General features: G+C 33.4%; 3 protein-coding genes, 1 long non-coding RNA gene and 1 other non-coding gene across 8 annotated transcripts; all 5 read left to right on the top strand.

Moving 5' to 3' along the window:
• TRNAS-CGA lies at positions 1–82 on the top strand. Its single transcript has one exon. It is a non-coding gene; the product is annotated as a tRNA-Ser (tRNA).
• LOC18595974 lies at positions 172–1,030 on the top strand. The gene has a single exon (XM_007024164.2). It carries the CDS (start codon positions 234–236, stop codon positions 912–914), a length of 681 nt encoding a protein of 226 aa, XP_007024226.2. The 5' UTR covers positions 172–233; the 3' UTR covers positions 915–1,030.
• On the top strand, positions 1,120–5,524 carry LOC18595973 (peroxisome biogenesis protein 2). Of its 4 annotated transcripts, XR_001928535.1 has the most exons (9): positions 1,120–1,542; positions 2,121–2,237; positions 2,331–2,484; positions 3,144–3,325; positions 3,428–3,528; positions 3,886–4,003; positions 4,574–4,740; positions 4,850–4,989; positions 5,122–5,265. XR_001928535.1 is itself a non-coding variant. In XM_018123566.1 (8 exons), exons 3-8 carry the CDS (start codon positions 2,337–2,339, stop codon positions 5,249–5,251), a joined length of 846 nt encoding a protein of 281 aa, XP_017979055.1. In that variant the 5' UTR covers positions 1,134–1,542; positions 2,121–2,237; positions 2,335–2,336; the 3' UTR covers positions 5,252–5,524. The 4 variants fall into 4 exon arrangements, 3 of the variants coding, with proteins under 3 accessions (XP_017979055.1, XP_017979054.1, XP_007024224.2); XM_018123566.1 differs by lacking the exon at positions 4,850–4,989 and having other exon boundaries at positions 1,134–1,542; positions 2,335–2,484; positions 5,122–5,524; XM_018123565.1 differs by lacking the exon at positions 4,850–4,989 and having other exon boundaries at positions 1,134–1,542; positions 5,122–5,524.
• Positions 8,683–12,421, top strand: LOC18595972 (transcription factor bHLH68). Its single transcript, XM_007024160.2, has 8 exons — positions 8,683–9,158; positions 9,586–9,922; positions 10,082–10,156; positions 10,395–10,460; positions 10,723–10,788; positions 10,944–11,000; positions 11,249–11,293; positions 11,920–12,421. The coding sequence occupies exons 1-8, from the start codon at positions 8,980–8,982 to the stop codon at positions 12,046–12,048; spliced, it is 954 nt and encodes a 317-aa protein (XP_007024222.2). The 5' UTR covers positions 8,683–8,979; the 3' UTR covers positions 12,049–12,421.
• On the top strand, positions 18,274–19,952 carry LOC108662573. The gene is made up of 3 exons (XR_001928458.1): positions 18,274–18,314; positions 18,966–19,045; positions 19,917–19,952. It is a non-coding gene; the product is annotated as an uncharacterized LOC108662573 (long non-coding RNA).

The raw sequence follows: 25,031 nt of genomic DNA, 5'->3' as shown, positions 1-25,031 counted from the left end.
GTCGATATGTCCGAGTGGTTAAGGAGACAGACTCGAAATCTGTTGGGCTTGTCCTGCGCAGGTTCGAATCCTGCTGTCGACGCTGTCTTTTGTATATCTTCCTTTTTTATATTCACTTGCGTCCCAACAAGGGTAAAATCGTCTTTCACCAATCAAAACGGCCTACTAAAATGGAAAAAGATAAACCCCTTTTTATCCTTTAAGGCTTTCGCAAAAATCCCTCCATTTTTTTGATGGCTTCCTATCTTTGTTTCAATCTCACTGCACTCTATTCTCTCTACCCCATCCCCACCCAGAGAAGCTTCACTCCGATACGTTGCGGTCCACGAGACAATCGTGGACCTCTCGTCAAAGGCCGCATCTTAAGCACAGAAGCAATCCAAGCCATCCAGTCCCTCAAACGGGCCTATCGAAACTCTTCACCAACGACGACGAATACCCAACTCCCTTCCCTCTCCCGCCTCATCAAATCCGACCTCCTCGCCACTCTACTCGAACTCCTACGCCAAGACCAATGCATCCTCGCCCTCCACGTGCTCTCGACCGTCCGATCAGAATACCCGCCTCTACACTTGACTTTGTACGCTGATGTTGTCACGGCGTTGGCCAGGAGCCAACTGGGGGGCGAGATTGACGGGTTGATTGGGGAGATGGAAGCAATCGAGTGCGATGATGAGAAGGCGCTTGTGAGGTTGATAAAGGGTGTTGTAGGGGCTGGGAGGAGAGAATCAACGGTCAGGATATGTGGATTGATGAAGGAAAATGGAGTGGGGTCCAGGAAAAGAGTAGGGCAGTATGTGGTGAAAGTGTTGAGTAAAGGATTGAGAAGGTTCGGGGAAGTGGGTTTGGCTTTGGAGGTGGAGAGTGAATTTGGTGGGTCGTCTAGGGTTAATTTGGACAAACTCAGAATATAGAGAGAAAAGAATGGGCTTTTTTTGGTGAAAAGCATAGAGAATTTTTCTTTACCTTTTTTGGTTCTCTTATGTATTTTTTTGTATTTGTAATTATAGAATATATGTTTGATGTGTCATTGAGCAAGGGAACCATCACTTCATCGGTAAAAATAAAAACAAATAATAAATTGTTTTTTAACCTATAAATAAAAGAATTAAAGTTTGATATTCATTTTTTACCATCTCCCTCAATCTTTTAATCCTATCCTATAGCAAGTATAATACTTAGTGAGACAAAAATACCCTTTAGACGACTATACCTTACACAAAATATGTAACTGCCATGTCCCTCAAATTTAACTTTAGCTGCAAGTTGCGAGTTTAGCCCACCTCTCAAGGCTTTTTAGCTGCATTTTCTGAAACAGGGCAGAGCCCAGGGAAAAAACGAAACCACCTCCTCATCTTCAAGGCTTCAACATCAAACAAATCTCATCAAATAATTTTTCCAAAGAAAACCCATATTATAACTCATCAAATGATTAGTGTTAGAAGCAATCCATCCCCACCTGCACTCCCACAAGAAGATGCTTGGATTACTTCTTACCAAAAGCTACTTCCTCACTGGCACTCTCTTTCTCTTTCTCATCAGGTAAACTCTTTTACTCTTTTTTTTTTTTTGTGAATTCTGAAAATTTATTTGGATGTTCAACCAAAAAAAAAAGAGAATACCCTCTATTGATTTTCCTTCCATCTGTCCGATTAATGATAATTGCCTCTAAAGACTCTCCCACAAATTCATAAATTATGTTTTTTTTTTTCAATAATTCATAAATTGTGTTTTATGGTTCCCTTTTATATATTTTGTTAGTTATTGATTGCCCTTTAGAATTCATGGGAACTTGTTTTTATTGAATTCGTATCTGGAAAATTTCTGGGTAACATTTTATTTCCTTTCTACAAAAGGAATATAAATTTTGGGTATTAAGGATAATTTGACAAAGCTGAATGGAACTGCATTGTGATAGTAAAATGAAGAAATTAATTTCTAGTTCTCTAATTATACATATGGAAGAGTTATATACAAAAGTTTTGGCCCTTCCGTTTAAGGGCAAATAGGTTAAGATTATATCCGAGCGTAATCTGGAATTTTTCCTGGTTGTTCCAATTTCTGCTTTTATTTAACTTTTGTAGATTAGCTTATTGACTGTTTTTGGTCAATTGCTGCAGTATTCCACACTGCCAATATCAATATCCAGAGTTAATCAGTTTGACGCTGCTAGATTGGATATTGAGATGTCAGCGATGTTAAAAGAACAGTTGGTTAAAGTTTTCTCCTTGATGAAGGTACTTTTGCTATTGAAGGCATTGATGTTGTACAGAAAACGAAATTCCATCGTGCTATTATCTTATCTTGTTTCTTTGTTTTGTTGGGGTTAGCCAGGAATGTTATTTCAATATGAACCAGAACTTGATGCTTTCCTTGAGTTTCTCATTTGGAGGTTCTCAATTTGGGTAGATAAGCCTACTCCAGGAAATGCTCTTATGAATCTGAGGTATAGAGATGAACGTGCCATGGAAATAAGAAGAAAAGGTGAGAAGGTCTGGATCTCTCTTGCTTCTTGTGCTAATTGTTACTTACAAAACTGGCCTTCAATGGTTTAATTTCTCGTATGTTGAACATATAGGTGAAGACACATAGGTCAACGAAAATTTTGACGTTATGTTTTTGGGGCTAATAGTGTGAAGAGTGTCTTCTCATGTATGAGCATTGCTACTGACCCACGTGGTCTTCATATTAATCCTTTGATATGATTACTGATTTTAACTTAGCATGTTTTTTGATGAATTTCATTTTTTATGAGCAGGAATATGTATTCATAGATGTTTAGTTTGAATTTGTTTTTTTCATTTCTATTTCAATTGAGTTTGATGTATTGTGATATGCCCCATGTTAGTGTGCTGACCACATCATGCTCTGGTACTTTTTTATTGCCGTTCATAGCTAGTTGCATTGTTGAATTTCATTATGTTCTTGATTTTGTTAATGACTGCAATTATCAGTGATATTATATCAAAATTATATCTATTCGATTTGGGACAATCTTTTGTGATGCATTTAGAAGATGGAGCACTTACCTTAGTAACATTGTCTGTCCTGAACCATGTTTAGGAGAGTTTATTTTAATATCCGTGTAGCACTTTACCTTGGTTAACGTTGTCTTTTCTTTAAACATCCCTTCTCTCATGCAGCCTTACCTACAGCCTTAACTTGTGCGACTCATTATCTTTCTGCAGTAAGGACAGGTTTGGAAGGGCCTGGATTAACTGTTGCTCAGAAAATGTGGTATTGCATTGCCACGGTTGGTGGTCAGTACATTTGGGCTCGTTTACAATCATTCTCTGCTTTTCGCAGATGGGGTGATTCTGAGCAGGTGCAGCTTTTATGTATCTTTCCTTCTTTTTTGTCTTCTTACCCTAGGGAAGTGTTGGAAGACCGTTTAAAGTGAATACTGATTTTCCTTTTCCTTCTGCAGAGGCCATTGGCACGGCGGGCTTGGGGTTTGATGCAACGTATAGAAGGGCTTTACAAGGCTGCATCATTTGGCAACCTACTCATATTTCTTTACACAGGAAGGTAGGTTTCAAAGTGTTATTTCTCATAAGAAGGAAGCCCTTATGAATATTGAAGCGCATGTATATCTAAATCTCATTAATATTATAGGATAGTAAACACCTACAGAAGGACAGAAGCGCTGATAATAAGCATATTGATTCAACTTACTATATTTCAACTTGATTTTTCCATTTGTCATCTTCACTGTAGGAAACTGATCTGTCTGTCTGGTTTTTGGTTTGATATATGTTACTTTGTTCTACCAAACATGAAAGCTTGATGGGTGTGAATTTTTAGCTGGCTTGAAAAGCCTTGTTTTTCTATGATCACCTTTGACAGACAGAGTTGATCCAATTTTTATCTCTTGTTCTAATGCAGGTATAGAAACCTCATTGAAAGAGCTTTAAGAGCAAGGCTTGTCTATGAAAGCCCTAATATGAATCGAGCTGTTAGTTTTGAGTACATGAATCGCCAGTTGGTTTGGAATGAGTTCTCGGTAATCTTTCCTTGTTTAAGCCAGTATCACGATTCTTGTGTATCCGAATGCTTGATTTGAAATTATGCATGTCCTCTTACTTGGCAATGGACATTAGTAGTTGTTTGTAGGCTAGTCTCTACCATAATAACAGATATTAAATGAGGTGCATATTGTGGAGAAATTTACAAAAAAAAAAAAAAATTCTGGTAGCTGTTAAATTTAGTGTTTGGTAATATATTCATATCTGATTCATGAAAAGCTCACCAAAAATGCCTAGAAAGGGGTGGGAGCTTATATTGCAAGTAAATGAGTATACATATGCTTGTAGAGTGTTTAAACTCCAGCACCTATGTATAGGATAAACATCCATATTTTGCTATTTGAGTCATTCAATAATGGTTCTTGATACGGCAGGTTTTTTACCTGTTCTGTGTCAACATAGCTAATCAAAGTACTAGTGTTGTTAACATAACATTGAATCTTTTCCCATCTCTTTGCCATTGGTCAGATTGACTTAGACTACCAGGAACCTTTCTTTTTCTGTGATGAATGTGTCTTAGTAATTATATTTCCTTTGCTGTTATGCAGGAGATGCTGTTGCTGCTTCTCCCTCTTCTGAACTCATCCACTGTTAAAAGTTTTCTTCACCCATTTTCGAAGGACAAATCTTCAAGATCTACGGAGGATGACTCTACCTGTCCCATTTGCCGGGCAAGTCCAACACTTCCTTATCTTGCTCTACCTTGTCAGCATAGGTAGGTTAACTGAATTCTCTCATATTCCCTGTTTAACTTCAACATTTTGTTTGCTATATCGGGTGATGTTGTAAAGAAGATCATCTAAATTTGTGCCTGTTTTTCACAGCCTGTCAAAATTCATGGGGCCTAACTTTCAAAAGGATGAGGCCCGTATTGCCCTAGGCTGAGAATAATTGCCTTGAAATATATTTTTTAATTTGGACTTACAAAAGGACTGACACATACATGGTGTGACCATGTATCTTGGTAATTTATTGAATGCTACCCTGAACAGTTGTTTCGATGAAATGCATTTCCATAGCTCCAGTGCTCCACAGTGTTTAAGAGTAATTGTCAATTATTGCTTGCTTATAATTGGGTCCAATTTCCTTTTTACAGGTATTGCTACTACTGCCTTAGAACACGATGTGCTGCAGCTCCATCATTCCGGTGTTCCAGATGCAGTGAGCCTGTTGTGGCAATGCAGCGGCATGGTAGCGTTGTTGAGCATAGAACTCAGAGTCAGTAACTTGCATAGGGGAAGGAAAAAATGGAAAAAGATAAAGATAAAGAAAAGAACGTTGTAGACTTCAAAATATGTATAACAAAAATGCCTGAATGTGGCATACAAATCATTTGAGAAACAAAGCTTTTTGTTTTAAAGCATTTGTACCCCAATTGAGTGGGGAATTAATCATTCTTTGTCAACTTTCACATTAATAACGAGGTATTTTTTCAACTCGTGGAAGAGAGATTCGTCCTTCCCATATTGGTTTATTCTTATGAATCTTTGTCTGGTAAATTTAACTGACTTGTCTCTTAGAAGGTGAAAATTTCTGACTCGCAACCTAAGATGTCATCTTATTTTTGCATCTTCAATGGCTAATACTTTTTGATGAAGAGATGGACACGCGAGATTGAGAGGAGAAAGTAGGCTTTGAAAGGAAAACCCAACATTGTCCTAGCTAAAATGGAAATGGATTTGCTTTAACAAACTCAAATTCCTGAGCAAGGTAGGGTCCTGGTAGAGGATAGAGCTTGCCCAGTACATCTCGTGGTAAGGGAATGGCAGGTGCCATAGAACCAAAAGGAATGGCTCACCTCTCACCAGCATAACAGGGCCCAGACTAGTGGCAATGATGTGGGTCAGGGAACACGTTGGTCGTATGGTTTCATATTCATCTAGCTGAATTTCTATATATATTGCGGCAGCATGTGTTGCACATTTTCTTTGGTGTAATCTTTTACAGGGAGCTTTATAACAAATGGAATGCTTTTGTTTCGTGTAATTTGTGTGTGTTTGTGTTTTTTTTTTAACCAAAGCATAAATTCATGGGTGTTTTATCCAAAGGGCAAAGTGGTTGGTATCCACGCAGACAGAGCTCTATAATATCTGATAGTTGGGCTTTCCCTGTCTTTCCTTTCTTTGGGTCTATTATACTTTCATTCAGGAAGTTTGACTCTAGTCACATTTCAAGCCAGCACAGTTTTGAAACTGACATTTCCATCATTTCATTAAAAAAAATATCAGGAACAGAACATACACTACTTTATTAAGGAAAAACCCTCTATATTATATATATATATATATATATATATATTTTCAATAAATTTTAAAAGAAAAAACAAACAGAATTGTAGAGAATATCCTTAGAACTAGTTTTGTTTACCGTGGAATTTATCAAGAAAGAAACAGCTGAACATGTTTTCCACACTAGCTACCATGAAATGGACAAACTGAGAGTTGTACCGCATGACTTTGCCCAAGGTCTAATGGCATGTACAGAAGTTGGTGGTCAAACCTATTTCCAATAATATCCACAAAAAAAAAAAGAAAGAAAGAAAGAAAAATAAAGCAAATGAAGTTAGACCCTGGGGGCCATATTTCTGGTTAACAAACCTTGGCCTACAAAATCTAGCTTTTCCTTTTCAATTATGGAAAAGGTTTCAATTCAATTAAATAAAAAGAGTGACAAAAACTCATTGACACAATCCTTTCTCTTCCTTTCTTGCGTGTGTGTTAAGGGTGGAAATTGGTTTGTATTTGATGAATTTTTTGTGGGCCTCCTTCTATAATTTTACCCGTCAATCAAAACATTTTAAATGGATTTCAATTAGTGCTAGGTTTTTTTTTCCCAAAGAACAATCTTATAATATTTTTCCGTATTCAAAAATTATATAATTTCATATTAAATTTTAACTGTTCGATTATTTAGTACGAAGATCAGTAATCAAACTGAACTATTTGTTTCATGTTTCTCTTAGTCATATAATCTGATGCATAGATCAAGGGTTTATTAGGNATATAATTATCGGTATTTGTATGTGTTTTTAAAATTAAAAAAAAATGATTAGAATCTAGTATTGTTTATTGTAATAGTTGATCATTAATGGTAACAGACTCGAATCTACATTTATGTGAAAAAAAAATTGATTACATGCAATTAAATTCGAGAACAATATTGGAAAGTGGATCATATATATAGGACTTTAAAAAAAAAAAAAAGAAGAGACTGATGTTTGTTGGTAGCTTACATGGTTGAAAATTACATAGAACTGGGAAGTGTACTTTGGCGGAAAACCCGTGTCATGTTTTTCTCTCTAGCTAAGCTACATGATGCCCTGCTGCCTGCATTTCACAGTCCAAGTTTGGTGCTCTTCAAAATCCAAAGTGGTAACAGATATTCGGTTAGAAGCAGCACTATAGGCTAAGCTATTTGAATAATTTGATTCAACTGGCGGGCCTCCTTGATCTTAGATCAGTCCTGAAATCTCTGTCTTGTACGCTTTAAAGCAATTGCAAATGTTGTCTTTAGTCAAAAGACTGTCAGTTGCATGCCGATAAATTTTATTTATTTATATTTTCTTTCACTATTGTGTCCATCTTAAATCAATAGAAGCCAAAAGACCTTTCCCCTCTCCAAAAAAAAGTTCATGGTCTAAAACATTAAATCAAACGATCCAATCGCTCTCCTGTTTCAGCTTTTGCTACGCCCCTAAGAGCTCCCTTACAAGTTTGATAGTAGGAATTGCTGTTTCTGCTCTGATCGGATGCTCTCATTCAATTCATTATAACCTAAATTCCATATGCTCTTTACATTTCTTGATAATATCTTTTGGCTAAGATCGAATATAGATTTATATATTCTTATTTTTGTATAATCCTAAACAAAAGATGAATAATTTGTCTTAAATCTTTGGTAAAAATTTAGGTATTAAACAAGTAAAGATTGTATCCTATCCTCCATGGATAGGGAGCATGATTGAAGAAAAAAAAAAAACAAGTAAAGATTGGGACAAGTTGTTGGCCCAAATAAGAAAATTGGAACAAGTTTTAATCATTTTGATCCCTTATTTCTTGAAATCTTAATTTACAAATAAATAAATTGGAAAGCTAATCATGTGTAGACTAAATTGTTAAATGTTGAAAATGTGCTGATCAATTGGTACTTAATAAATACCATAGCTAGAATGATCTCGATGTATATCCCACTTTGATTTGGAAGCATGTGTACAAAGTGCAACCAAGCCGCCCTAATAAAACCCCATACAATAAAATAAGAGAAACACAACGGAGTTAGTGGTCTGACGGTTCAAAAATTTTCTCCAACAATGTATGTTGATATTATTATTGTGAGTAATGTATGTTTCGGGGTACTTACATATTATATATATATATATAGTTTGGTCAGTTGAATAATTGCACGAGTATAGAGAAAGCATGATAATATGAAATTATCAAAACCATCATACCCTGACCCTAAAGCCCCAAAAAACAATCCCAAGGTACCACCCCAAATCAAGGAAGTAAGCTCGTAGAGGCCAATAGTTTTAAGGACAGAAAACATAGCCCACCAGCTTTTCTGCCCCACTTTATAATAAAGCAAAAGCAAAGAATAAAAAAGAATACTAAATAAATGAAGGAAGATGGAAAGAAAGGAAACATAGGCAAAGCGCCCCAACCCCACCTCTCCTATAAAAATTCTTTCAAGGGCATAGACTCAAAGTTTCTTCAGCCTCATCTGAGAAAGCAAACAGGGAACTCTTATACCTTTAGCAAAGGCCTGTTTGGTTGGGTGCATAAACAAGGAAAACTTAGCAAAGTGAAGAGAGAAAGTGAAAGGGAAAGGGAAAGGGGAAGGAAAGGAGAGAAAGATTTTTCTTTCTTGTGTGTGTGAGTGGGGGGGGACTTCTTTTTGAAGGAGAGGCATATGAAACTGAAGGGTTTGTTTTTTGCAGCTCATATCAGTGCAACAAATGATGGCAGGAAACTCTAGTTGGTGGAGCATGCATCCACCTTCTCAACAATCTTCTGCTTTGTTAACTCCATCCCCTTCCTTCTTCCCTCCTCAATATGTTCTCGGATCTTCTACTCTTCCTCCTAATTCTTTGGCTGATAACCAAGAGCTTCCACAGTCATGGAGCCAACTACTCTTGTGAGCTCTCTCTATCTCCCTTTCTCGACTTCATCTCTACTTTTTTATGGTAGTTACTACTCTCTTTAACCTGCTTTCATGGTCTTCTTGATCCATAAACCATCTTTTTACGGTCTCGCCCTATACTATATATCTTCTCTATAGTTATCTTTTTTTTTGTCAGCTCCTTTTCAAGATGCCTTTACAAATTAACTATCTCAACTTTTTTTTTTGTTTCCTTATTACTGTTTACAAATTGAACCTCTTCCTCTCCCTCTCCTTCTCCATCTTTCATCTAGCTAGCTTCTCTCTGATCTAACCTTAAACGTATTTCTTAATGTGTGCTTTTTATTGCTTCTTTTGGTTATCTTAGTAAGATAGATTTTCTTGCATACAAATTCTAAGGCACTAATAATTATGGTTCTGGGGGTTCTTATTTGGTGGTTAGGGGTGGATTATCCGGCGAAGAAGAAAGGTTTGGTCCAAGTCATTTTCAGACAAAAAAGTTAGAAAATTGGGAAAACCAAATCCTAAATCCGTCTCCGAGGGTTCCAGTTGTTGACGTAAAGCAAGAGGTTACTCAAAATAGCAACTTGTACGGTCATGGTGATGAAGAATTTCAAGCATCTAAGCCGCCTGCTGCTGTTGCTGCTTGGTCCCATATCATGCCAGTTTCTTCTCCTAGGTCTTGTATTACTAGTTTAAGTAGTAGTAATATATTAGACTTCTCTTATAACAAGGCGGCAGATGGGACTAATACTCAACCCCTAGATCATTCTTCTGAGGTAAGAAAGAGAAAACAACGCCTCCCCCACCCTTTTTAAATTTTCTTTCCTTCTTTTTCCTAGCAAATCTAACAAATAAAAGTTCTTTTATTTTTTTTCTGGTTTTTTTTCTCATTTTCTTCTTTGCTGCTATATCTTTTTATGTTTTCGTTTTCACAGTGTAATAGCACGGCCACAGGTGGGGTGTGCAAGAAGGCTAGGGTTCAGCCGTCTTCAAGCCAACCACCTCTAAAGGTAACACAGAGAATCTTTCTTTCTCTCTCTTTTTTTTTTCTCTCTTTAATTCTGTGTGCTTGTGCATTTGTGTCTGTGTAGAATATTATGTCGTTCTTGATTGTCTATTTTCAAGTATGTCTTGTTCTTTTCAGCTACTACTACTAGCTATAACCATTTATAAAAAATAAAAATAAAAAAGAAAGCTATTAAAACATTGTGTGCTGATTTTCCTGCATTATATTTATGCTGAATCCAGGTGAGAAAAGAGAAGCTAGGAGATAGGGTAACAACACTTCACCAGTTAGTTTCCCCATTTGGAAAGGTAAAACAAAATTCTCTTTAACTTGTTCATCAGCTAGCACAAAAACTGAACGTAAGGAATAGTCCAGATTACAGAAGCCGTTTTATTCTATAATAGAACCCATATCCTTTGATGTTTTTATTTCCTTATTTTATGTATATGCACTGATCAAGGCTCTTTTTTCTTCTTTATCTTTTTTCATTTGGCTTTTCTCTTTTAACATTAAAGGAAGATCTGAAAGATGACTTGGGGGTTTGTGTTGTGTTTGTGTGCTCTTTTGCAGACTGACACTGCTTCTGTTTTGTTAGAAGCTATTGGGTATATCAGATTCCTTCAGGGTCAAATTGAGGTGATGTTTCTTCCACGTTTTATACTCTCTGCTAGTAGCTCAGGAATCAGTGAGAAGCATGTAGTTTAAAGTTTCAATAATTCATGCTATTCTTTATCATTCCTTAGTTATGGAAGTCATAAAATTTTATTCTCTTTTCCCCACTTTAAACGCAGGCGCTTAGCTCCCCTTACTTGGGCACTGCATCCACAAACATGAGAAACCAACAATCTGTAAGTACCCATACATACATACATATATATATATACACACACACACACTCTCTCTCTCTCTCTCTTTTTTCCCAAAGCGAGACTAAACCTTTCTCTCTCTTTCTCTCCCCCTCACTCTCTCTTTTAGTATATAAATATATATATATATATATATATATATATATATATATATATGGTTAACTGCATATTATACTTGGTATGATATACTTACTATTTAATTGATAGGTAATTTTGATTTAATTTTTTAGGTACAACGAGAAAGGAATTGCGCATTTCCTGAAGACCAAGGACAGGTATGCTTTATTGGATCCATCACCTCACAAAAGCAAAGTAGGGGAAGGGTTTGTACATGGAAAGCATATGTTTTTAACTACTATTTTATTCATAAAGGAAGCCATTGAAAGAACAAGGTTCTCAGCTTTAAAACACTTTTACAAGTGAATAAAAGTTAATCAAAAGCATAATTTGGGACTGCATAAGATTAGTATGTAATTTAAAAAAAAAAGAAATGAAAAGAAAAGGAGTTGAAGATAGAAAGAGTAATGCTTTTTCCCTTTGCTTTTCCATTTCTCTCGTTTTTAAAATTAGTCGTTGAAAGACACCTACCAGGAAAGCAAAGGAGGCTCCTTAACCAGGAATGCTTTCTTGATATGACACACCTCTGTCTTTCTCTCTCTCTCACTCATTTGACTAATTGTTCATTCATACAACATTATTTATATCATCATCATTATCCTCCTCATCATTACTGCTATTATTATAACTTTATTTTGAAAAATGAAAGAGTACCCTTTCAGACACCACCATTATCCATTTACATATACATATGAGTTATGAAAATCATTGCACTCATACTGTTTTTCTTGACCTTTTCCTTTTCCAATTAATGGAGATTTACTTCTTTTGATTATAATAACAGGATATCCAAGATAAGCCAAAGGACTTAAGGAGTAGAGGGCTGTGCTTGGTTCCAGTATCTTGCACTCAACAAGTTGGAAGTGATAATGGTGCTGATTACTGGGCACCAGCTTTTGGCGGCGGGTTTTAAGGAGGCAATTAACGTTTGATTAGATTGCAGCAACTGCTTTGCTTGAAGCAATTTCAATGGAATGGAATGGAATGATATAACATCATGAGCAGTCACTCTGCTGAATTCTATAAGGCTGATTGCTCATGATGCTATTGCATTCTCCACCAGATGATAAACTATTGTTCTTGTACCTTGTTATTAATTTAGGATAGCTTTGTATTGTAGCTTTTCTTTGACCTATGAACTAGAGCTTCGTCTATGTGAAGTTCACTTCTATTATTGTTCATCTACCAAAAAAAAAAAAAAGGAAAAAACTTGTTGGGAAAGCACCATTCTTTCTTGAGCAAAGAATCTTGACTCTCACAAATGAACTAGCTCACTTCTTCTCTTTCCTTTTTCCCTTTTTATTTTTCATTTTAACCTTTTCATTGCTATCCTTTAGAAGGATCCTTGCAAGCTTAAAAAGAATAAACAATGGCCGTCCCTTTAGAGATAAGGCTAACGAAAATGAATATATATGTCCAAAATTAAAACATGTTCATGGTTGTACAAAATTGCACATAAAATGTTCAACTTTCATATTGGCCAAAGGCCATACAAGAAAAAATTGCTCACTTCTTCACAAATCTTTATACAGGGATTTTATTTTATTTATTGTGCCCAGTAGCATCAAGGAAGAACAAAAGAGGAAAACATGCATACATAGCTAGTTACATTGTCTTTATGGTGTTTTAACCAGTTTTTTTTTTTTTGAAAAGCTTTAATGATGATTCCATTAGTTGAAGAAAAGTGTACAAAAACTACCCTTTTTCTGGTAGTAGAATGGCCAAATCATGTAGGACAAGTCCCTAGCATGAAATGTGCCATGTAAATGCCAAAGTAACAACAAAACCCGATAAGCGGCCACTGAATGATGAAGAAAAAAACCAGAGCCATCACCCTAGCATCCAGTCGAGTAACAGCTCCGCAAAAGCAGCTTTCAGGTTGACCAAAACACTTGGTATTTATATAGATAGTTATGATTTTTTGAACGTAGTGTTGATCAACTAATACAAAGATAATGAGTCAATGGGATGAGATTAAATTAGTTGATTTGCATGTTGATTTTCTGGGATGTATATGCACACCATTTTGTGCATATTTCCTCTTCGTCGGCTCTTCTCTCTCTCGCAATCGTGTTGGAAACACTTGCAAATTACACCGGTGTATACAAAAAGCTGATTTGACCTAGTGGCAATCAACCCTTGGTGGTAGGGCAATAATTGTTTCAGCTTCAAATTTAAGCTTTTTCTTTGTACTAATTAAGGATGGAAATAGAAAATTTGAATGGAAAGTTTTTTAATCCAATTAGGTTTTCATAACTATTTGGAACAAAAAAGCTCTCGAAAGTCATAAGCCTCCTCTTCCCTTCCTCCAAATTTCACATTATATATAAAAAAAGATTTAAAATCTCTGTCTATGTTTTTCATAATTTCTCTGGGCACTTGCTTAATTTGGGTTCATGACGTTCATTCACCTGTTGTTGTATGGTGCAAGTTCTCCAATTTTAGATAGCAGCAGATCTTTTGCTTAATGGTGTAGTATAAAATTTTGTTAGCTATGACCTCTCCATTCTATTCGCTGCATCTACTGCCCTTTGCATACTCCAATTAACATGTGATACAATTGCATGCAAACTTCAAAGACAAAGGCAATCATACATATATTACTAAGCGTAGGATAAAATACACTAACTCCCTTGACTTTTGATCTTAATTATATGTGGATCTATTAGTTTTTAAAATGAATAATCCGTCTTAAAAGAATATTTTCGCTGGACGCATAAATCCTGTTGTTAGTCAATCATCAATATTTTTATTAGTTTGATAACATAGTAATATTTTTAAGATAATTTTACCCTTAATTAATTTTTAAAATTACCACAATATAAATTATAATTTTTTATTTTAATTTTTTTCTCTTTTCAAAAAAAAATTCTTTCCACCCAACCACCAGTTGTCGGCGACTCTCCCTAAAGAAGCACTGATCTGGGGCTCTTAGGGAGATCAAGTCGGATTTACATTCCATGATCAAATTTAGCTGCTGATCCGGCATGAGAGAGGAAAAGAGTGAAAAAAAAGACATTTTAAACATTTCAAATTTAAGCATTAATGTCGTTTACATGTTTGAGATGAAATGTTCATTTTGAACACTAATGGATTCACGTATAATTATTATCAAAAGTTGAGGGGTTAATGTATTTTACCATAATCTATAATATACAAGGGCTACAGATATATACTTGATTTTTATTTTTATTTATTTTTCATTTAATATCTAGGTTGTGTAATAATTAATGATAGTCCTTCTTTTTCTTTCTTCTTAAACATCCAAAGTTGAAAAACGTAAAATTACGGTGAATAACCTGCATATTTTAAAATACAAATAGATAAGTAAAGTGATAATATATTTAAATAATTTCAATATAAAACGTGAAACACATTTGATTTTACTCACCCACCTTTAACTAAAATCTTGTTTGTCTTTATTTTTTTTAATTAATTTTGAGATGTTGCTATAGAGTGGATGAAATAGAAGAGCTATATCCATATCCATATATTAAAAGCAATACATAAACTGTTAATTCAAATATGAAAGGGATTGAATCTCTTTGAATGGGAAAAGTAATGCTTAGAATGCAATCATGGTGATGAAAAAGCAAACCAAAGCAATCCCCTTCAACATTGGACATTGGCATGGCCCCTTTGACAGACTTAAAATAACTTTACAACTGACAATAATGAGGCATTTGACAATGAGAGTACAATCCATGTGTACCATTCATGTTAATAGCTTTTCTCCTCTTTCCCCCTTTTTTTTTCCTATTCCCCCTTTTCAATGTTCACGGCTTAAGGCATCTTAGCTAGATCACTATTATCATTATCATTATTATATATGTTAAGAATAGTCCTCATAATTGATATTTTCCTACTTCATCAGAGCGCATGAATCGTGCAAAGCAGACTCAAAAAACTTTTGCTAATTAAGTTATAAGTTGCGTTCTAAGTTAAATTTCTTATACCGACACATTAAAATTAATTGTCATCATACGATTCATTAATTATATAATTAATATATTAATATGTACATCATATGTAACATGAAAGAAATGAAAAAAATGATTGTTTTTGTTGAAGAAAAGAGTCAAAAAATAAAATGTTTCTTTTTTTTCTTTTGTAATTTATCTTTGGGGTTGAAGGGGAACTTTGCATGAGTACTCATTATAGCAATCCATATCTGTTTCTTAGCCATATCTAACTGGAAAGCTTGAAATATGAGCAACTGGGTGGCATGGCCGGGTGCCAGTGCCAGACCACTCATGTGGTGAAGCAGACCCGAATATGCCAAAATGGACCCCATTGCTTTCGGGTCTTTCTAGACCACTTTTTGAGATTTCACTCAATTCAGATGGCCCACTCCCACGTAATCCTCACGTAATTTATTGCATCAACCCCCCTCCCCCCCTTCATCAATAACTCTTGCTATATTATAAAAAAAAAAAAGAAGACTTAGCTAAAATTTCTTATAGAAATTAAAATTAAATCTGATCGTTTATATTGAATTTTTATATAAATCAAGTATTTGAAATTTTAATTAATTTGAATATTGTTTTATATTTTATTAAATTGATATTTTTTTCTGTTGAATAATATTGATCGAATGTTACTTATAAATATCAATTTTAAATTTTATTAATTTAGTGATTTTGATTTTCAAATAATAATATTTATTTGATTAATTTTGACAAACTTAATTTAAAGAATTTTATCTAAATTTCTTTTAATAAAAAATATAAATCTAAAGTTATAACGAATCAAATATTGTATTATCTGCACACTTTAACGTCATGTTTTTCACCCATTTTCAGATTATTTAAAACAACTTTAATCTTATTTTCTTGTGTAAAGGATTGATGTTGGATTTTGTTGTTCTATATTCAGCCCAAGCCCATCTTTCATTTTTTTTTCTTATGATAGGAACTCTCTTTATTCATGAAATCATATATATTATTTCAAAACTTTATTTTATTTAACAAAATTATAATAACAAAATCAAAGCCATTGGATATCATTTTTAAAAAATAGGCCATCTCATCAGTAGGGTTATCTTAGAACAATGATGAATTCAAGATTTTTAGAACAACGATAAATTCAAGATTTTATATGAGAGGTTAAAGGATAATTACAAAAAAAAATCATAAAATTAAAAATTAACGAGTGACCATTGTCACCACTTTAACTCCACTGATGTCTTAAAGGTCACCATGAAAAACATTTATTAAGTTAAACTTATACTGAAAATTTTATTTTTGTTTTGCTTGCAAGATTATTATATTAAACTAGGTGCGAAAATGGGCCTCAATGCAGAAGTGATGCTCAAGAGAAGGTGAAACATGCCATAACATTTTGAATTTTTGATGCAGAATGCGACAAATGTTACAAGTAAAAGATTTAGGTGCCAAAGTCATTACTTAATAATACAGAAAATGACCGACCACTAAACTAAGATAACTTCGCAATTATTTACATTTTCATATAACAATGATATATCTTGATTCATTTTTTAATGCTAATAACAACAAAATTAGTGCAAATTAATTGAAATAAATAAGTCCCAATATAAGGCAAACTGTCAAGCCCTTTTAGTGTTTCTTATTATATAGGTCAAACTGTCAAGCCCTTTTAGTGTTTCTTATTATATATGTCAAACTGTCTTAATATATGGTTGGAGTTGAAAGTAAAAGTAAATGAATTATTATTTCCCTTTTATGATAAATCATACTTAAATATGTTTACATAAACAAATCATATAGCAGTTAAAATAAATTAAAATCGATACTACCTTTTAGCCATAGCAATAATAAAATAAGAAACTCCTTCTACGAGATCTTCTGACCTAATGCTATTCCTAATGATAAATATAGGGCTAATGAATTGCTGTGTCAGAGAACCATAGGATATCTATTTATAGACTTCCTCTCGTCAAGGAAATCTCAAATCTCGTAAAATTTAAGGGAAATCCTCATCTAAAATTTGAAATAAATTTTATTTATGCCACTTAAAGTAATATTATCACATACTTAAATGTGAAACATAAATATTTAATAGATAATAACAGATACGTGATAAGGACCACAATTGAATTTATTGAATTTAAATTTAAATAAAATCTAAAATTCCAACATTTTTCCACTTGGTCCAAACATTTTTTATTTTAATATCTACACAATCTATTAGTTTAATTACCCAAATACTTGAAACAAAAGGAATAAATTACACAAATCATGACGGTAAGTCCTTTAAGAACAAGTATTACCTTCCACATATTACAATACAAAAATCTCTTTTGCAAAAAGCTTAATATGTGGTATATAACTTTTTCAATAAACCTCAAATGTTTATTCAAGGTTCTAATAAACAATTGTTATTCTCATTTAACTGTACACAATTTGAAAGAGAAAACAATTAAAAAATTAAGAGTTTCTGTCAAACCCTATTCTATAAAATAATTACGACGTCATTTACATGCTTAATAGAATGGTTACATATTTAGAAAGTTTGAGAAATCGTTAAAAGACGATATTGCCCCTAATGGTATAATTAAGTCGATTAAGCCTCAACTAGTTCAAATAGGAATTTTAAGGTGAAATTAAGAGTTTCACAGTTCAGGGATGACTCAAAATGGTAATTCGGAGTTCGAGGATCAATTTGGAGTCAAACCGGAATTTTCACTATTCAAGGGCAAAATGGTCATTTGTCACTTGGGGATAAAATGAAAATTTTTAGAAAAGATTTTTTTGGCCCCATTTGACTTATTGGAGTATGATTTGAGTATTGGAGTATGATTTGAAGTTTAGAAGTGAAAATTTTTAATTTCGGTATAATTTGGAATATAGGGGCGAAATGGTAATTTTGCCATCCCGGGGGCAAATCGGTAAATTTTCACCCTCGACACTTGTCAAGACCAAGGGATTTTATTTATCATGGAAATGGATAAACATGAGAAATGTGTGGTGGAGAATTAAAGAATTAAAAGTCAAATATTTAAAATTTGAACCAATAAGGAAATGCCATGTGTCATGTTTTTATTAGTTTATTATTTCTTTATAAAAAGGCAAAAAATCAGCCCATTTCTTCCATAGTGATCAGCCAAACGAGAAGAGAAGAGAAACCAAGGAAGAACAAACCCTAGGTGGGAAAAATCAAAGAGAAAGTGTTGGAATTCAAGGATTTGATCAAGCAAAGGTAAAATTTCTTTGATTTTGCTAGTGATTTACCTTACCCATGCATTTTTCCTTAATTTTCATGGTTAAATTACATGTTTTCATGATGAATTCATGGCTGCCCAAATGGGTATGGAGAGAGAATGAAGTTAGATTAATTTGATTTTAAGTTATGTTAGTGTTTTAAGTTAATTTAGCATATTTAGAAACAAAATAACAAGAAAAGAATTCATTTTCCTCCATTACCATTATTGGCTGAATTTTCTAGGGGAATATTGGCTGATGATCTTGATGTTTATTTGAGGAATTATGATGAATAATGATGAATTATGAGCCTACAAAAATAATAGGAATTTTCGGAGTAAAAATATGAATTTTTACCCACTAGGGGTATTTTCATAATTTACTACTGAGACTGATAATTTGCACCACACTGAGGAACATTAAGTCAATTTGGGTGCAATTGAGGTATAGAAACTGAAAAAAATTAATTTGGGATTAAATTGGACGCGTTAGTAATTTAATCGGGTAATAGGCCGAATTAGGTCAGCACCGCATTTAAGCGGTAGTCGGATAAGTTGCATGTCATATCATGCATATACACCGAGCCTGAATTGATTTTATAATGGTCAAGCATTAATGTGGTGAATTATGTATTGTACATTGTGGATAGGTGGTGAGCAAATTACACTGGTAAAAGTACAAAGATTGTGCCTGAAGACTGGGGTTAGGAGTATATCGACTCGTAGAACTGTGAGTGGACAACTTATCGTCTTAAATATCTAGAGTTATTATACTTGTTTGATGCTTTTATTGAATGGTGAATTTAAATTATAAAATATTATGTTTTCCAATTAAAATATTTTTTTAATAAAAATGAGATTTATACTGATTTTGAAATCAAATATTGTTTTGGAAAAATTGAGTATATGGAGACTGTGTTGAAATTTATGATTTTATATGTTATTGAAATTGGGGCTTAGGACACTATGGTAGCATGATGGCTAAATTTTTGGAGTTGACATGAAATATATGAACAGTTTTGGATTGGTCTCGATAGACTGGATTAAATTTTATTCGCCATATTATGCTACTGAAAATTTTATGGGTCTGGTGGTATATTAAACGGTCATTGCAGTGGTGGGGGTTTTCGTGGACTGCCTATGAGAGGGGCACGGTAACTCAATTATACACTTACCTTCGGGGGGAGATGTTGGGTGAAGTATCTCCTGAGGTATGATTTGAGTGCACTTCACGTTCGGGCCACCACGTGAGAGTGAGACTCAGCCAACTCCAAGGAACGACTGTGTGTCAGATGTGAAAACATGTTTATGGGTATGGGTCATTGAACAACCTTGGCGGTTTCAGTGGGATACCTTGACGAAGGTACTCGCAAGAATGATTCTTGCAGGGGCCAAGTTTAAGAAATTCATAAGTCAGAAAATTTTGATGAAAAGAAATTGTTTGGTATAGATTGAAACGAAATTTGTGTTATGAACATTATTGAGATATAACGTTTTTATATTGTCTCTATTTACTCTGCTTTAGATGCTTTTGATGGTAATTGTTTACTCACTGAGATTATGTAATCATAATCTCACCCCTCTTCCTATCCATTTTTCAGGTTTGGGATAATTTGTTGATAGTTGATTAAGATGAGAATTAATCTCGAAGTTGCATCCTAGAAAGTAAGGGTTCGTAGCCCTACATCTTCTTAGTCAGTTGGGGGCTCACGTGTCACTGTAAAAGTAATTTTATTCTTCAGTTATTTGATTTAAAGTATGTATGAATATATTTAGCTTTTATACCATGTTTTTGGCGAGTTTCGGTATTTTCGAAGAAAAATGATGAAAATGCCCATTGTGAGCCAGAAAGTAATATTTTATTGTTTTGATTTGGAAATGACTTATGATTTTTTTGAAATGTGAGATTTAATAACTGTCGCTCACTGGGGAGATGCGAAAGCTGATGCTAAGTCTTGCGGGGTTTCGATTGGCATTCGGGGTAATGAGTGCCTATCGGGACGTCGCGGTGGTTGTCACGGGCTCGATGGGAGTTTCGGGTTGTGATAGTTTCACAATAAAATATGCTAACATGTTAATTCAAATGGTATGTGACAAGATAGAACTAAGTTTCATTCACAAAACATGACCCTTAAACAACTTTGGTGGCACTTTATTTGCTTTTATGTGCTCCTTAATAGCTAAATATTTAATGTCAATGTGTTTACTTTAACTTCCACTTTTATTATTCTTATCAAAGAACACAGTTGGTGGATTGTCACAATACAACTTCAATGACTTCGAGATACACTCAAAAACTTGAAGCCTATATATGAAACTCTTTAACCAAATACCCTATGATGTCGCCTCAAAATAAGAAACAAACTCTACTTCCATGGTAGAAATAGCAACTAAAGATTGCTTTGTGCTTCTCCAAGGTATAGCTCCTCCAGAAAATATGAAGATATATCCAGATGTTGATTTATCAGAGTCAACACAACCAGCAAAATCTAAATTTGAGTATTCAACTACCTCAAAATTGTCGAATCTTCTATATGTAAACATGAAATCTTTAGTTCTTTGAAGTTACCTCATAACCTTCTTTGTTGTTTCCAATGGTCTAAACTCGGGTTACTTTTATATCTTCCAAACATTCTAACTACAAATGCAATGTCTGGTCTAGTAGAGGCTTGATCATACCCGAGGCTTCCAATAGTTGAAACATATGGAATATTTTTCATCTCTTCCCTCTTAAGATCATTTTTGGGACATTGGTTCAAACTGAACCTATCGCCTTTCACAATGGGTGCAACACTGAGAGAACAATCTTTCATTTGAAATCTCTCAAGAACTTTATTGATATAGGCTTCTTGAGACCATTACAACAAATCTTGAGATTTGTCCTTATGAATCTTAATGCTAATGACATAAGCTGCCTCACTTATATCTTTCATATCAAAATGTTTAGAGAGAAATTGTTTCACCTTATGCAACAATCACAAATCATTGGTTGCAAGTTAAATTTCATCCATATATAAAACCAAAAAGATTATTTTACTCTTACTAGCCTTGTGGTATATACATTGATCCATAACATTCTCTACAAAACTAAAAGAAGAAATTATGTTATGGAATTTTAAGTACCACCATTGACGGGAGGCCTGCTTAAATTTGTATATAGACTTCTTAAGCTTGCAAACTAGACTTAACAATTTTAGACACGACATTAGAAGAAACAAAGTTAAACAAGTTTGAGTTTAGCCTTATCATGTTTTGTGTCTTAATCGTGTCCACACAGTTAGCACATTTAAAACACGTTTAAAAATATTTAATTAATTGTGTTAATCGTATTATCATGTTTAAACATGTATAAGTGACACATTTAATGTCAATGATGGATTTTATTAGTATGATAATGAATTTTATGTATATATGTTAATTTTATTATATTTGATGTTATTATTATTTTGTTATAATTATTTTTATAATTATTGATTCTAAATTTGAATAATAAAATTATATTTAATTGTAAATATTTTAAGTCATGTCAAACGTGTTAAGAAAAATTTATGTTAATTGTTTAATCATATTTATTAGTCATGTATTGTCATATAAAAAATCTTAACACATTTAATAAATGTGTTAGTTGTATCGTGTCGTGTTACATAGTTAATAAATATATTTGTGTACATGTTTTAGATGCTAATACGAATAATTATTCATGTTGTGTTCGTATTTAACCTTATCATATTTCGTGTCTTAATCGTGTTGACACAGTTAAGACACAAAACACAAATTGTCAGGTTTATTGCAAACCAAATGCTCACCATGATTAGAAATAAACCCTATAAGTTGTTTCATGTATATCTCTTCCTTTAAATCTCCATTGAGGAATATTGTTTTCACATTCATTTGATGTAAATCTAAGTCAAAATGGGCAACCAATGCTATGATAATATGAAAAAAATTATTTCTAGACACGAGAAAAAGTTTCTCAATAATCAATTCCTTCTTTTTGTGTAAATCCTTTAGCAACAAGTCTTGCCTTATATCTCTCAACATTGCTTAATGAGTTTTTCTGGTTTTGAAAATCCATTTACAACTAATGGCCTTTGCCCCATCAGGCAACTCTACAAGATCCCAGACTTAATTATTCGCCATAGCATCCATTTCATCATTCATGGTATCATACCACAATTTAGATTTACTATATTCCATTGCCTGTGAAAACATCTCAGGGTCATTATCAGCACCAATGTCATAGTTAGATTCTTGAAGGTACGCCACATAATCGGTAGAAATTACTGATAGCTCTATGATATAGAGTTATTTGAGCTTAATTTTGATAATAATTTGGCTAGGTTCTTGTAGTAATGCATAAAAATTAGTAGGTTTTATTTAATTGTCTTAATTAGTTATTTTAGGTGAGTCAATCTAATTTTGGTTAATTTTATACTTAATTTGGTGATAATATGATTAAGATAGGTTGCTATTGATTTATTTGTGCTTTTGTAGGTGTTTGAAGAAAAATTTTGATGGAAGAAGGAGAGCAATTTCGAGGTGCAGACTTCCAATGCATATGTTTTGATATTTTGGCCATAAATTTCTCTAAAGAGCTCCAAATCAAGTGATTCTTGGACCATTGGAAAGCTAAGAGAAAGATATACAACTTTTATGTTTACATCTTCACCCAGTTTGGCTTGTAAGATGGTTAAAAATCTTATCTAAGTTAACATACTGCATCATTCCTAGAGCAATTGTGATTTCTGTTAATTAATTTGGTAAAACTGCGATTTACATTGTTTGATGAGGAATTCCCAGCTAAAATTGACTTCTTTCTTCACCCAATTTGGCCTAACTCTAAAGCCTATAAAAACAACCTTTCGGAGGACTTAAGGAGATAAGAAAAATACCAGATTAATAGCTGAGAGTCAAGCTATAGAGTCGTTGAAGTTACGAAGAATTTGCAGAATTTGCAGAATTCAAGGAGATTTGAAGATCAAGAATACAATTCTTGAGTTTTTCTATATTTTCTTTTATTCTCTTATTTTCTTGGTTTTGTTTTAATGTTTAAATTTTGTTCAATGATAATGTATGACTTGATGGGGAACTAAATTTTTAATCTAAGATTATGATTGAACTCAATATATAATCTGAACTATTTATCTCTCTTTTACTTATATTTGATGGATTTAAGTTGTTTATTTTATTCTGTTCTTAATGCTTGTAATTGCCTGATCACCAATTAGATTGTAATTGCCTGATCACCAATTAGATTGAGTTGGAAACCTAAGTTAAACCTTGACGAAGGAGATTTAGGTAGACCTTAAATAAAATAACGTATGATCAAATAATTTTAGTTGATTAGGTGGTTTGATTTGCATATAGGGTAAACATATACCTATAAGCCCAGGATTAGAGCACAAACTTAATGAATCTTTCTTCAATTTAATTTGCATAGACATATAGTTAATTAATTGAGAGATGTATTTTTATAAGAAACTCGACAGAGACTTGTAAATAATTTAGGACTCTACGTTAGCAATTTAATCCCTTAAACTGAGTTAAGAGAGAGAGACAATAATCAGATAAAGTATTGAGGGATATCATAATCTTAGGTATGGTAGTCATTCACATTTAATAAGTAAATTTGCTAATAGATTTTAGATTAAGTTTTAGTTTTCGTTATTAGTTTATTAATTTAAATTGTTTAGATAAAATTAAAGTATGTTAATTTTAGTAGTTAACTGTAAGGATTAATTCAATTCTCTGTGGGATCGACACTTTACTCATATCTATATTAACTTTGCGATACGTACACTTGCGTGAGTAGAAAATTCAACAAGTTTTTGGCACCGTTGCCGAGGAATTGATTTTTAATTCTTTTTTGTTAATATTAATACCAAGCATTCTTAATTTTAATCTAGACTTTTCTTCTTTAATTTTTTTTAATTTTTTAGGTACTTTTGGTCGTTGCATGCGAAGAGCTCGAAATTTGGAAATTGTTCCTTTTGATCCAGAAATTGAGAAAGACTTTTTGAAGACTTCGACAGAAAAATAAAAAAGTTTCTGCTCCAAGTAAAACAATGGCTGATCAACAAAAGGAAGAGACCAAGCCTTTGAGGGATTATGCAGTCCCACAAGTACAAAATCTCCACTCTAGTATCCAAAGACCTCCTATTCAAGCCAACAATTTTGAAATTAAGCCATCAATTATTCAGATGATTCAGACTGTTGTTTAGTTTGGGGTTTTGCCTAATGATGATCCGAATGCTCATATTATAAATTTTCTAGAAATCTGCGATACATTCAAGGCTAATGGTGTTACTGATGATGCCATAAGATTAAGGCTTTTCCATTTTTCATTGAGAGATAAAGCAAAGAGTTGGTTAAATTTGCTTCTTGCTAGTTCCATTAATATTTGGGATGGTTTATCTCAAAAATTCTTAGCAAAATTCTTCCCACCTGCAAAGTCAGCAAAAATGCGGAATGATATTACTTCTTTCATGCAATTTGATTCTAAATCACTATATGAGGCTTGGGAAAGGTATAAGGTGAAATACCCCATACTTTGATATGGTGATAAATAAAGTTGATCAAATGCAAATTGAGGTCAATTAAAATGTTTAGAAGTGATAAAAGATGAAAGGAGTAGTTTAGGATAAAATATTTCGCAAGTGAGAAAATAATAATAAAATAATAATAATTTTATCGGAGGAGAATTTGTGAGGTAAAAG

This window comes from Theobroma cacao, chromosome 6 (genome assembly GCF_000208745.1).
Source record: "Theobroma cacao cultivar B97-61/B2 chromosome 6, Criollo_cocoa_genome_V2, whole genome shotgun sequence".
NCBI classification, from domain to species: domain Eukaryota; kingdom Viridiplantae; phylum Streptophyta; class Magnoliopsida; order Malvales; family Malvaceae; genus Theobroma; species Theobroma cacao.
This window is presented reverse-complemented; position numbering and strand designations above follow the sequence as displayed.